The sequence below is a fragment of the Corapipo altera genome, unplaced genomic scaffold, assembly GCF_003945725.1.
Source record: "Corapipo altera isolate COAL_440 unplaced genomic scaffold, ASM394572v1 201, whole genome shotgun sequence".
In the NCBI taxonomy this organism is placed as follows: domain Eukaryota; kingdom Metazoa; phylum Chordata; class Aves; order Passeriformes; family Pipridae; genus Corapipo; species Corapipo altera.
Genome location: NW_020884940.1, coordinates 2365604 through 2379691, shown reverse-complemented (window position 1 = coordinate 2379691; position 14088 = coordinate 2365604). Strand labels below are relative to the sequence as shown.

Genomic DNA, 14088 nt, shown 5'->3' with positions numbered 1-14088 from the left:
GCCCTCAAGAGGGGATGGAGCCGCTCCTCTCCAGTGCTCTTTGTGGGCTTTGCCTTTGTTATCGATGGGAGAGCTCTGTGTGTGTGTCCATCCCCAAATTTGCAGTGGTCTCTGGCCCCTAATTCAGCATTTCCCAGAAAATAACCATGTCCTGAACTCGTAGTTACTTTCATGCTTCCTTCATTATCAGTGGGAGAGCTGTGTGTGTGTGTGTGTCCATCTCCAAATTTCCAGGGTGATCCTTAATTCAGCACTTCCCAAAAACAACCATATCCTGAACTTCTCCTTGGTTTTATGCTTCCTGTGGGCTTTGCCTTTATTATCAGTGGAAAAGCTGTGTATATATGTGTCCACTCCCAAATTTCCAGAGTGGTCTCTGGCCCTTAATTTAGCACTTCCCCAAAAAAGAGCCATATCCTGAACTTCTCCTTGGTTTTACTTCACCAAAATGGGTGTGTTTTAACAAAACAGGTAGCAGTGGTTTCACTCGCAGTGATTTCGCTGATGTTTAAGTCCCAGGACGGCAGGGATGGGAATCAGTGGATGGGAATGACTTGTGAGCCAGGGGCGATGGTGCTCAGGCCTCCTGCCTCCAACACCACCTCCACATTTCAGGTCATTTCTACCATCACCCCACGTTCACCCCAAACTTTTCCACCTCCCTGTGTTCTCTGTGCCCTTCAGGTCCGTGCACATGGGTGTCACGTTGTTGTCACACTGTTTCTTAGCAGTGGCTCGGCCAAGATATATATATTTTGTCATTTTAATCTTTCCTCATAACTCAGCCTCCTGCTCCTCCGCACACGCAATCCCGAAATCCCCTGATTGCAGGGGAAGATTTAGTGCCGTTTTCTGCCGCTGCAGGGCGAACAGCACAGAGTGTTTGATCTCTCCAAGGGTAGCAGGAAGTGTTAGCATTTAATCCTTTGAAGCTTGTGCCGTTTCCTAAGCCTGCCTAATCATTTTTGTTTTAGGTTTAAAGAGCATTTCAGATGGAGATGAGGAGAGCATGACCAAGCCATTAAGAGAGCAGTGGTGACTGCATGGAGGAGGGAGGATGAGGATGGTCCCCCTGGGCAGTGCAGGATGGGAGTGGGTGGTTTTCACCAGCAAGCAAAACTTGGGTGGTGTCTTGGGCCAGGACTGGGACTTGAGACTGTTCCTCTCCCTGCCACAGATCCCCACACAGCCCTTGACGTTTCTCTGGCAGTGAAGGTGAAAGCTTGGGACCAGGCAGAGGAGCCCAAAAAACAGCATCAGCTGAGAGCTGAGTCAATTTGTGATTCACATCAGTGTTGTTTCACCTGCACAGCCAAGGGAGAAAGGAGAAACTTCAGTCTGCCAGCTCCATCATAGAGGAAAACTTCCATGAAACTCTACAGCTGCTCTTCACTCTGCACCTCCCCATCCATCACAGAACCTGTGCTTGGGCCATGGGAAGGAGATGGGAGGAACTGGATTAGCAGAGGACTGAAATGGTGTCTGGGAGCAGAGACAGGTGTGAATGAGGTGAACACTCAAGCACTTCAGATGTGCTTTAAAAATTTCTGGCCTCATTAAGGTGTGGAGAGCTGTTGTTGACCTCAAATAACCCAGCACGTACCTTTACAGCACAAAATGTAACAGGACAAATGGACTTGGTTGTCTGGGAAATGAGCAAGAGCAAGAGGTGATATGAGATGACAATGCCTGGAGCTTCCTCGGTGGAGGAGACCTGACAAGGTTGGTTGGCAGAGCCGAGGTGATCCTGTTTAAATGAGAGGCTCATTTTACAGCTGAACCATTTCCAGTGTCATCAGCCACAACATAAAGATGACAAACGGGAGAATTATTTGATAGGAAAAAGAATGAAAAGACAAAAGGTCAAATAATTCAGGGTGTCTGCTGGGAGCTGATCCTCCTCAAGAGAGAACAAACCCAGCAGCTCCTGGCTCTGCACTGCTGGGTCCTGAGATTACAGCACTCAGGAAGAATGTTAAATATCCAGACTTCTGCTGTGTGGCCCACCCAGGCACACCTGTATCAAAGGGAATCCCAGAAAAATAACAGGGAAGACTTCCACCAAGAGAATTCACCCAGCAGGAAAAACTATCCCAGATTTTCCCTTTGTTAGGAGGGAGAAAGTTAAGAAAAACAGTGAGAAATTGGTAGCAGGGATGAAAAACTTGGAGCAACCTTTTTTGCAGGAGATGGATGGATTTTCCATGTGTCAGAGTACAGGCAGTCACTCCACATTCCAGGGCAGCACGCTGGGAGAGCAGAGGAACCCTGTCCTTGTTTCAATCCATGGCCCTGTTCCCATTGCCTGAAACCCTGGATCAAAAGCCAAACCCATCACAGAGCAATGGAATGAGGCTGTAAAACCTGAGCTCTGTGCTCAAATGGAAAAAGCACCTGGAAACAGAACCCCCCCTCCCCAGGCAAGCAAGTCCTGACCAGACTGAGGCTCAAAAACATTAATCCTCTGGAAACTGTAAGGAACAAGGAGTATCCAAGTCTGGTTTCACCTGGGGCTTTTTGGAGGGGACGAGAAAACCAGAGGTGACAAAGCTTCACAGCCATGGAAATCACAGAGTTCATCCCAGAAAATGAACGGCCAGCGAAGGCTGCGGAGGGAAATGAAGTTTGAGACATTTCAAAATAAACCATTTAGCTGAAGGGCAAGAGCCAATTCCCATGTCTTGCATTCCTAACTCCTCCCTGGCCTTTCCTACTGAGGAGGAACAATCCAATCTGTGGGTCACTTACAGTCCGGACACCGTGGCTCTCCCTGGATGAAATCATTCACAAAGCAGGAGTTTTATTGAGAGGACTCCCAACTCCAGCACGGTACCTGCTGGAGGCTCCACAGGGAATGAAGCCAGAGAGCCAAACGTGATCAGTTGGAGCTGCTGGAACTCTGCTGGCACTGGGAGCCAGTGCTCGTGCATCACATCTGAAACAATCAGATAAATAGATCAGATCAAAACGTATGTGGAAAAATACTCTGGCTGCCAGGCTTTTGAATTCAATAACCAATTCTGCTGAAAGCCTTCCAAGGGAATTTAATAACGCCGTAAAAATGAAGTGTGGGTTACAAAAAGATGCATTTGTTTTCTGGATGGTTTTGTCTTATCTCCGTGTAGGCCGGGCGACAGCAGCCTCAGCGATAGGGATTAGTTTTCATCTCCACCACTAATGCAACTTTCTGTTATCAGAACTTCATTTTACAGGAAATTCCTTCTGATATAAAATATCACATGCTCTGGTGGTGAAAATTAAGATGGTAATCACGGCTTCTGAATTTGAATGTAACAGGGGAAATGGGCAATAACCCAGGCTGATCGAATTGCTTGGTGGCTCAAAGTAGGGAAAAAACACTAAAAAAGCAACAACAGATAACAGAATTCCCACTGATGTCCCACATGCCTGGGACAGAAAAGCAGGAAAGCAGCTCAAAGACACACATCTTCCCAGATCCTCCCATCAGACATTTAAAGCCAAACCTCTGGTTTAATGTGACACCCCATTTACTGACCTGCTCACAGTCTGGAAACCGAGGGGTTCCCCTCTGGGTGGACAGAAATCCCACTCACCCACCTGGCAGGAGGAATATGGGGCCAAATCCCACACAGGGCTCCCAAGTTCTGCTTGAGCAGGAGCCTCCAGCCAAGGCTCGAGGAAGGGAAGGGCAGAAGCATTTCAAGACACCAGCAGGACAAACATTTCTGTTACCTGCCTTGCCGTAGGACAGAAAAATCCTGGTCATGGATCAGGGCCAGGCCTTGGAACAAAGCTGATCCTTGGAATAAATCTTTACTCCTGCTAAACACAGGCATGCTTAACTTGATGCCCGTGATTAATCCCCTGGCCCCAGGGGATTTCAGTGGATGTCTGGGAGCACAGGCAGAGGCATTTGCAGATGTGGGATGCCACAAACAAGCTCCTGCTGCTCCCTTGTGCAGAAGAGAAAACAACCACGGAGTTTTAATGTAACACCAAGCACCTATTTCTAAAGGAAACTAGAACCATGCTGTTTATTTTAGGGGTTTAAATTTTGCCAGGCAAAGTGTTCTGAGTTACTCCAAGAGCAGGACATTTTTATTTAAGGAATTCCCTTAATCCATTATAAAAATCCTCTGAGCTAGAACAGCTTCCTGGTATCCAAATCTCTTGGATAACACAGCTCACTCCCAAGATGTTTATTTACCAATAACCATTCCTCTAGGCCAGGCTTACCAGCCAGTATCTTTATCCCCTGGATAATGCTAAGTCCCCATCTGACAACCTTATTTCTCTTGGGGAATTACAAAGGCAGGAATTTAGAAACGACATTTTTTGTCTTCACAACCTGCTCGAAGCAACTCTTATTTTCCCCAGTCGCTGAATGAACCGATTATCGAGAGAATGTCACAAGAATGGACCAAAATGTTCCATCCTCAAGGGCAACACAGCTTTGCAGTGATCAGAGGGAATGCTGATCCCAGATCCAGAAATTCAAGAGAGCTGGGAATTGCTGTCCATACATTGGCTGGATTACTCTAGAAATCAACATCATCTATTGTGTGATTTAAATCAACCAGAATTGTCACCTAGTTATTCCAAGCATAGTGTAACAGGTATTTTACAGGACCAACCCGAAGAGGCATTTTATTTTACAAGACTTTTATTCTGTTTCACAGATTTGACTATTACAGCAGTGAAATTATTACAAGTGACTCGTAACACTTAGCTCCAAATAAAAGTAGAAAAACACAAAAAACGATGAAGGAAAGTTAAATGAGATGTGTGGTAAATGTGTTTTTAAGAGCACAGAAAAAGTATATAAAAATACATTAGGATCAAGGATTTTGCAGAGAGGTTTTGGTTCAGTTACAATTTTGACACCACAGAGTCACAGAATCACGGAATGGCAGAGGCTGGACGGGACCTCCAGGGTCCACCTGCCCCAACCCCCAGCTCAAGCAGGGCCACCTGGATCCCAGGGCTGTGTCCAGGCAGCTTTTGAGTATCTCCAAGGATGGAGACTCCACAGCCTCCCTGGGCAAGCTGTGGCAGAGCTTGGTCACCCCCAGGGTAAAAAAGTGTTTCCTTGTGTTCCCTGTGTTCAGTTTGTGCCCGTTGCCTCTGGAACTGTCACTGGGTTCCACTGGCATGAGGCTGGCTCATCTTTGCACCCACCCTCCAGGTCTTTTTATACATTAATAAGATCCCCCTGAACCTTCTCTTTCCAGACTAAACAGTCCCAGTTCTCTCAGCCTTTCCTCAGAGATGTTCCAGTCCCTTAATTATCTCCTTGGCCGTTTGTTGGACTCTCTCCAACCTGTCCATGTCTCTCCTGTACTGGGGTGCCCAGAACTGGACACAGCACTCCAGGTGTAGCTTCACCTGTGCTGAGGGGAGGAGAAGGAACACCCTTCCTTGCTCCAGCCTTCCCCCCCAGTCTGTGGAACCTGGGAGTCCTGGTCCTGCCAGTCAAGACAGAGGCAAAGGCAACATTTGGTATCTCCACCTTTTCCATGTCCTGTGTAACAGGTCTCCTGTCTTGTTCAGCTGTGGGCCCTCATTTCCCCAATCTTCCTTTTGTATCCTATTTTCTTATAGATGCCCTTCTTCTTGTCATTGACATTTCTGGCTGAATTCAATTCCATTTGGGCTTTAGCTTCCCTAATGTCAGCCTTGGATGCTCAGACAATGTTTCTGCAGTGGTCCCAGGTTACCTGTCCCTGCTTCCACCCTCAGCTTCCTTCATGTGTCTGAGTTTGACTGGGAGTTCTCTGCTCATCCACAGAGCCCTCCTGGCATTTTTGCCTGACTTCCTGCTCACTGGAATGGAACTCTCTTAAGCTTGGAGGACATGACTCTTGAATATTTACTGGCTTTCTCAGGCCCCTCTTCCCTCCAGGTCTGATCCCATAGGACTCTTCCAAGCAGATCTTTGAAGAGGTCCAAGTCTGCTCTCCTGAAGCCCAGGGCTGAGCTTGCTTTTCCCCTCCTTCCCTCAGGATGCTGAACTCACCAGCTCATGGTTGCTGCAGCCAGAGCTGCCTTTCACCTTCACATCCCCAGTGAGCCCCTGGCTGGTGTGAGGTCAGCAGAGCCCCTCTTTGTTGGCTCCTCTGCCAGCTGGGGGAGGAATTTATCATCAATCCACTCAAAGAACCTCCTGGATTGCTCATTCCCTGCTGTGTGTCCCTCCAGCAGATACTAGGAGGGTTGAAGTCCCCCATGAAGACCAAGGTCTGCAAATTCAAACCTGATGCTGCTCCTACCTGTCTGTGGAGGGTCCGATCCTCTTGTTCTCCCTGGTCAGGTGCCTACAGCAGACACCCACTGTAAGATCATCTTTCCCTGTCCTCTCTTTAATCCCAAGCCCTGAGCTCTCAGTTGGCTCCTCATCCATCCCCACACACTCCACATCAAGGGCAACTCCCCTTCCTCATTCTCCTGCCCTTCCCAAAGTGCCCCCAAAGCCCACCACCAGAAAGCACAGTATGTTGAAAACTGTTCATTAGAAAGCTGATAAATCCAAGAGCATATAAAAGGCAAAAATGAAACAGAAAAAGGAAAGGAGGATGTGTGTTTGTGTGTGTTTGTGTCTATTTTATGGCAAACTTCCAGTCCTTTGGCCACTATAAAGCAAAATCAGTGGATTTCATATAAATTCTCTGTATAAAGGAATGTCTATGAACTGTGTACAATATGGCCCAGAATAAACATCTCATTATCAGGCTAATAGAGCTCCTCACAGAGGAAAAGAAGGTGCTTACATCATGGTTCCATCTTCCCAGTAGAATACTGTCCGGAATTGGACTAGTGCCCCAAAATACCATTTTAGGAACAACAGGAATTCCTTTAATGGAAAGGAAAAGCAGTGACCCACGGAAGCAGGTGCTGGGCAAGGGCCTCACTGCTGCACAGCTGCTTTAAAGTTCGTGTGGTTGACTGGCAGGGGATGAGCCTCAGTGTTGAACACCCAGTCGTCCAGGGACAGCACGTCATCTTCACAGAACAGAAGATAGAGGTACCTGGAGCCACAGGGCAAGGAGATGGACACAAAGGGAGGTCAGAGGAAGCCCAGGTGGCACCCCAAGCACGCACAAGCAGCAGGACTGTGATGGGGCTGCCATTGCCCACAGGTGTCACAATCTGTGGTGGCACATTTCCCAACCCCCTGGCTCACTCTCCTGCTGGAAACCACCCCCCCTGGGGCAGAAGGGGGTGGGCATCCATGCTCAGCCCCCCCACAAACATTCACACAACCAGCAAAGCAGGTCTGCACCAAGGGGCAGCAGATTCAGGCCACAGTTGTGCAGGACATGAACCTGGCAGAGGACAGGGCTGCCTCTTAAACCATCAGAGGCAAATTCAAGGGAGATCAGCAGTCAGAGCCGCCCACTTAAAGCAGCTCTAAGGCACAGAAGAGTTCTTTAAATCCAGCACATGAGCAGGAACCTCGAGAGTGCCAAGGACAGCAGTGGTTCTACAGCAGGAAACTGCCAAGGCTTCAGAGCACCCAAAGCCTGCCCAGTTTTCCCCCCAGAGCCACAGAATGGTTTGGGTTGGAAGGGACCTTAAAGATCACCTCCTTTCAACCCCCAACCATGGGCAGGGACGCCTTCCACTAGAAGAGAAGACTTCCCCCTTATTACCAGAGACTTATTGCAGGCCAGAGTGTTGGTGCTTCAGGAATTATGCTACTCTGAAAGGCCTCTGTGATACGAGACTTACTTCAGAGTCTCTGCGAGGAAAAAACTCTGTTGCATGTTGTCGTGGGTTGGGGTTGTGGTGTAAACATCTCTGATGCCAGAAAAACCAGCTTCTACTCTACAGTGTTTTTCCAGGGCCTGAGAAAGAAAAAGAAACCTCAGTGACACACAGCAGTGTGGAGCAACTCATTAATCATCATCAGCTGCATTACCAGCCAGCTGTACAAATCAAATTCCAGGTTTATCACAGCCTCTGTCCCTCACTGAAGAGTGTGGTGATTACTCCAGACTCTGGGAGTCAAGATAGCTCTAATGAAATAGTAAGAGAAACATCAGCCACCTAAGTTAGGTGATTGATTGACCTTGACACCACAGAAACAGCAAACTCAGATCTCCAGAGGCAGCTCAAGCTGTTTATGGGGCCTCTTTTCCAGGGCAAGCACACAAACGACAGTTCTGCCACTGGAGCAGCCCCTGCCAGGACATGGGGCAGCAGCCAAGGGGCTTTGCATGAGCTGGGAATGGGTGAGGGGCCTTCTGGCTGTGAGGTCTTTGTAGGAAGAAGACACAACAAAGGACAAAGGCAGCTTTGCTGGTTTTCTCTGGCTAACTACAAACCAGTGGTGCTGAGCACTCCAGAGACTTCAAACACAAGGCTGACTCCTTTTTGCAGAGGGTTTTTACATTAATGGGAGGTTTTGCTGTCTGCAGCACTGTCCACAAACCTCCACTGCCCTTACTGACTGTAGCCCAAAATGAGGAGGAAACATCCACAACAATCAGTGGAGATGCCACACCAAACTGAGCTAGTTTGTGTATTCCTGCCCCATTGCTAATGCAAAATCACAGGGCTGAAAGGGACCTTAAAGATCCTTAATTCCACCCCCTGTCACAGGCAGGGACACCTTTTACTAGACCAGGTTACTCAGAGCCCCATCCAACCTGGCCTTGAACACCTCCACTAATGTATCTCAACACCTAACACGACTTATAAATCATTTCTGCCTTTTTTTTTTTTTTTTAACTGACCGAAGGAAAGATTTCTGTAGGAATCCAGCAAGAAAGTTATTACCATGACTTCTTCAGGCTTACCTTGACCACCTCCCAGCCCCACTGCCTGTACTTGGGGTCGTGGGTGAGCCTCCACAGGTACATGTAGCTCTCCACCACCTCTGGCCGCAGGATGTAGTAGCGCTCGCTCAGCCTGGTTGCCATGGCTTCACTCCCAGCATCAAAGCGAAAGGCTTCAGGGCCCAGTTTGGTATCTGCCCAAAATCACACACATGCAGGAGGACAAAACAAGTAAAGAGACCATCCAGGTGCTCTTATGTTGCTCAGGGCTGCCAACATTGAACAAAGGCTTGGATGAGCCTTTTCTTCTGGGTCGCTAGCAGCCTCTTTGGAAAGGAGACAAGGGGATGATGGGGAAGCTTAACCAACTTCACTGGGCTTTTATAAATAAAGCATTAAGAGTACCTTGGTCTTTTTGAGTGTCCCTTACATAAGAGGGACACTCAAATCTCTTTCAGGCATTAACTAGCACTCAGATCCCTATTTGCAACACCTGTTTGAAAACAGGGAAACTGTAGAGGTTGCTTATAAGGTTGGCCAGAGAAGCTGTGGCTGCCTCATCCCTGGAAGTGTCCAAAGCCAGGCTGGACAGGGCTTGGAGCAAGCTGGGCTAGTGGCAGGTGTCCCTGCCTATGGCAGGGGGGGGAACAGGGTGACATGCACAGACAATTCCTGCAGAACACTGAGCCTGCTGAAATGCCAGCACTGAAACACTGTGGGCAGCTTGCTGCTGGTCCTTTCTGAGCTGATGGATGTTGCTGAAGGTGAAAATTGGCTCCAGGCACTCACACCCAGAGGGTTGTTAGTTCATGTGGCTTGTTTTAGCTCTGTAAGTGTTGGGGGGGGGGAGGAGTTATTTAGCTGGAAGTTTACTGGGCAAACGTGCTGGACACCAACTGCCAATATGGGCTTGGGGATGTGAGGAAGGTGTGAAACAATCTTTGCAAACAGTTAGTGGAGGCAGACTTGTGCCTGACAGAGTCCTGGAAAGCTGCCTCATTGCCTGCAGCCTCCTAGGAGCTGCAGAGATGCCTACAAAGAAAGGAGTGGTGTCCAAAACAGCTCCTGCAGGCAGAGAACTAACCCAGTCCTTCATTCATCACCAGTCCCTGCTCTCCCAGAGCACTGATAAGCACTGGGGGATGAAACAAATTTTACTGAACTTGTGAAATGAAAAGACTCAGCCTCTGCTCAGACAGCTGAGAAAGGCTGAGCAACTTCATTTTTTTGGTTCCTACCAGCAGCTGCAGGTCTCCAGCACTCCCCTCTTGGGCTTCTCAGCTGCTCTGCTCCATATAGTGGGATGCTTTGCAATTAATCTCTGTTAATCTTCCCTTCTTGTCCACACAGGGGTGTGAAAGGACAGACTCAAACTACAGTCCTGTTGGGAGAAGGCTGGTTCTGTGGCTGGGAGGCAGGACTAGGATTCAGCCCTGGGTTCACTTCCCAGCTCTGCCACAGGGGCTGACATCTGCCTGTCCCTCTGCTCCAGCTGCCTGCTCTGTAAAACATATTGCTGTCTCCTCTAGATACCCCAGAAAAGCCAAGTGAAAACCACACACAGGGATGCAGATGCTGCTGGAGCACAAAATACCCCACTGCAAACCTCTCCAAACGACCCTGAGCCTCCTGAGGCTGTGGGTGATCCCTCAGTGACACTTCCAGGCAGCCCACGGATTTACCTGAGCGTGCATAAGACTCGTGACATGTGTTTGTTATTTCTGCAGCCAGATCCATGTGCCTCTGCCTCCTCTCTTCTCCAGCATCTTCAGCTCCAAGTGCAATCATGCCCCCAGAGAAACAAGCCAAGTGGCCCATTTTGTGGTCCAAGATGCCTCCCCTCCATTCAGCGATGTAGGTCAATCCTCCAGCAGACTTTTTGACCAAATGCTTTTCTATTGCCTAAAGGGATGAAAATCAAGGCTTCAAGACACTTAGTGGACAGTAAGTACAACTTACTCACTAAGTATTTCAAGATACAGGGGTGAACACCAAGGAAACCCAAAGATCCAAGACGTTCTGAAGATCTGAAACCTTCCTGTGAGCAATGCCCCCCCTCAAAAACACAGAGCAGCAACCTGCTCCTTACCTCTAGTGCATCGTCGTACATCTTTTTAGCCTCCAAGTCTTTCTTGTCTGACATCAGCCAAGATTTGATGAGATATTCATAAAAGCTGTCCCCAAGCCCCCCAATGGAGACGTGGTCTGTAGTGGGAAAGCCAGAAAAGAACCTCAGGTTCATGACATACAATGAGCAGTTGCTTTACAAAGGGGAAACAACCACGTCCTATTTAATGCCCTTGTTCTCTCCTTCCTCTTCCCAGTTTTCCTGGGGAGAGCTTGCAGCATTTCTTTTTCAAAGGGGAAGAAAGGTGGAAAGTGCAATCAGAAGAAAAATGTCCTGTCATTTTACAGAGCATTAATATCCCTCACCAAAACCATTCAGAGGTCTTATTTTACAAGTTATTTATACTGCAACCTGAAGATGCTTCCTGTTTATGAAGTGATCATCATAAATCCCACCCTCATAAACCAAGAGCAGTGGAGGGGGGGTGTTGATAGATCTCCATGTATATGAAGCCCCTGGGAGCTGTCTCCCTGCCTCAGGAAAGGGAGAATGTGTGCTCTATCCCACAGAGCTGCCAGCAAGGGGCTGCTGGAGGGACTTCTCCGTCGTGCCATTTGTATTCCTGGCTCACAGTGGGACTCTGTGCCCTGGGGAAGGCTGGGGTTGCTGGCGTATTAAAATGATAAAGTCAGGTACAAGGATGTGCACTGAATATCTCCCTCTGCAGAAATCAGATTTCCAAGGCTGTCTGCTCAGAGAACACCCTGCTCTGACCTTAGGGGGAGATGCTGAAGGATTGCAGTGCGAAATGGGCACGACAGCTGCAGGTTTCTGCCCGGGGGGAACTGCTGGATGGATTTATGGCTTGAAACTGCACCACGGGGAGAAGAGCTGCGTTCACTCTTTAAGCAGCCAAGCACTCCCCTTTCTAGGAGAGCAAGACAAATTACCCACCGTGGACTAAGCAGCCCCTGTTAATTAACAGTGTCCACCCCTGGGTCTGCACCATCCTCATTTCCAAGGGAAGCAGATGCAGCAGGTGTTCGGACTTAAACGTTCAGATTTTTGTTTTCCTTTGCCTTGTACAAATATAAAGTCCCAAGGCTTATTCTAAATGCTAAATCCTACCAGCAGAAGAAATCAACAGCCATGCATTTTCCTGACCTGAAGAGCAAACATCCCTGATACACTGTGTCCAATGATCCACGGAATAATCCATGGCAAAACAATGGGATTAGACACATGAATTCAGTGGGGAAAAAAAAAAAGAAAGGACAGACTATTTGCAAACACCGGCTGCACAGCCTGTCTTTAAAGAGCAGCTCTGTGATCCTAAGTGTGTCATTCATAAAATCACCAAAGCAGGAGCTCTGGTACATAATTGCTTTCCATATGGCATCAGCTTTGCCAGCGTTTGCCTCCCAGGCACTCTGCATAAACAAATCTCCTCTTTCAGCAGGGGACTGGGCTTTAATTTTCTAAAGGTAACAACTGCACTCAGAAGAGGTACAGCACAGTCTCTTCATTTAGGAGATCTGCTCATCCAACCAGGTCAGAGATACACCTTTTAAGAAAATCACAGCAATTTCAAGAAAAACGGCTTCCTGCAAAGAGCTTTAATGGCAAGAGAGAAGATGAGAGAAGATGAGAGCCTGGTACCTACAGGGAACAGGCTGCAGCTGCCTCCCTGCTTTGGTCCTCATCTCTTTCTCACCAGATGCAGAAGGGGCTGATCAGTCTTTTCACTCCTTGGAATATGGATTGAGATCACAAGGTCATATGATGAGCAACTGCCACAAACAGCCTGTGCCATGGGCTGAAAGTCTGCCTGGGAGTCAGGTTATTTGCAGGCTTTGGCATAGATCTGCCTATCCCTGAACAAGTAATCAGAGGCTACTTTTAATATGCTCTGAAAACCAGCAACAGGCCTCTCTTTACGTCAGCAAGGGGTGGGAGCAGGTCAGGGCAACAAAGTGAAATCTGCAGGCATAAAATAGAATTAAATCAGTGGCAGAAGAGATGAGTGCTGGGTATCCAGCCGAGAATCATCCCCACCTGGGCTAAGAGCACAGCTCCTCAGTTTCCCAGACATTCTGTAATGACCAGTTATGGCAAAGCCAGGCACTTCTCCTCCTCTCAGCACCACTGAACAGGCAGAACTAATGCTGGTGTCTGGTGGAATGTACAGCATGGAATTGGGAACTGCCACTGGGAATAACCTCAAGGAAATGGGATCTCAGGGTGCAGCAGGGGACGGGAGATGAGCTTTTCAAGTGGAACATATAACAACTCTGCAGAGACAAATGCAGAGGGGAAGCTGAACTGCTTACAAAGGGATGGGATAATTCTGAAGATCAATTACTGGGTTGAACAGAAACCTGTTTTCTTTCCCCATGTCCCCAAAGGACAGCTCTGGTTTAACAGGATAACTGTGACCATCCAAGACACTTTGCTGGGATACCTGTCAGTCACCATTAGAGGTGCTGATGTGGCAGCTGAAGGTCAGGGATTGCTCACAGCCACAGCTCTGTCCCTGCCTCAGCCACACAACTGCCTGTCAGGTACCATCAGAGCCATTAATACAGTTGGAAAGGTCTGGAGTGATCCAGCTGAACAAACAGTGCAGCGAGACATGGAGACACCAGGTAATGTAAGGACTAAAAGCAACCTGCCCAGACAATAAATGTAATCCACTGACAGGTTCAAAACATCTTCTGCACGAAGAGACTTTTCATTCCTTTGACAGAGGAACAAGAAAACCAGCAACCAAAACAAGCAAATCAATAAGAGAGCAGAAGGTTGAAGTCAGAGCAGCAGAAGTACCATCTCCTATTCCTAGCAGAGGGCAAACTTGGGTGACCCAAGAAGAGGGGTACAGTCTCTTCTCTGGGTAAGGAGGGGGCTGTGTGTGAAAAGCAGGAAAGTAAATAACCTGTCCCTGGGCACACTGCTTCTAATATTTCCCTGCCCTTTCCTTGTTATTGCTCCCCTTTCATACCAGGGCAGTACCTACTTAATGCCCACATCTCCCGTGCTGGGTTCTCAACAAGAGGAAAGAAAACATTCCTGTCTCATCCTTCTCGCACCAAACCGCACGATGCAGAGGTACCATGGTAACAGGAACAGGAGTGCACACAGGAGAATGCAGCCCCGGATCCGAGGGGGATCCAAGACTCTTACAAGCCCTCTGCCTCTCCAGGTGGCTCCTTACTTGCTGCAGCACATTCCAGAGGTAAATCTCACAGTGCTGCTGCTCAGCCT

General features: G+C 48.3%; 1 protein-coding gene across 1 annotated transcript in view; it reads right to left on the bottom strand.

Annotated features, from left to right (window-relative positions):
- Positions 1 to 4627: 4627 nt before the first annotated feature.
- The window catches only part of MAN1C1 (mannosidase alpha class 1C member 1), a 63150-nt gene continuing 53689 nt past the window's right edge, over positions 4628 to 14088 (bottom strand). Inside the window, 5 exon segments of the mRNA XM_027661443.1 lie at positions 4628 to 7007; positions 7711 to 7826; positions 8781 to 8953; positions 10442 to 10661; positions 10849 to 10964. Coding sequence (XP_027517244.1) covers positions 6887 to 7007; positions 7711 to 7826; positions 8781 to 8953; positions 10442 to 10661; positions 10849 to 10964 — 746 coding nt within the window. The 3' untranslated portion in view covers positions 4628 to 6886.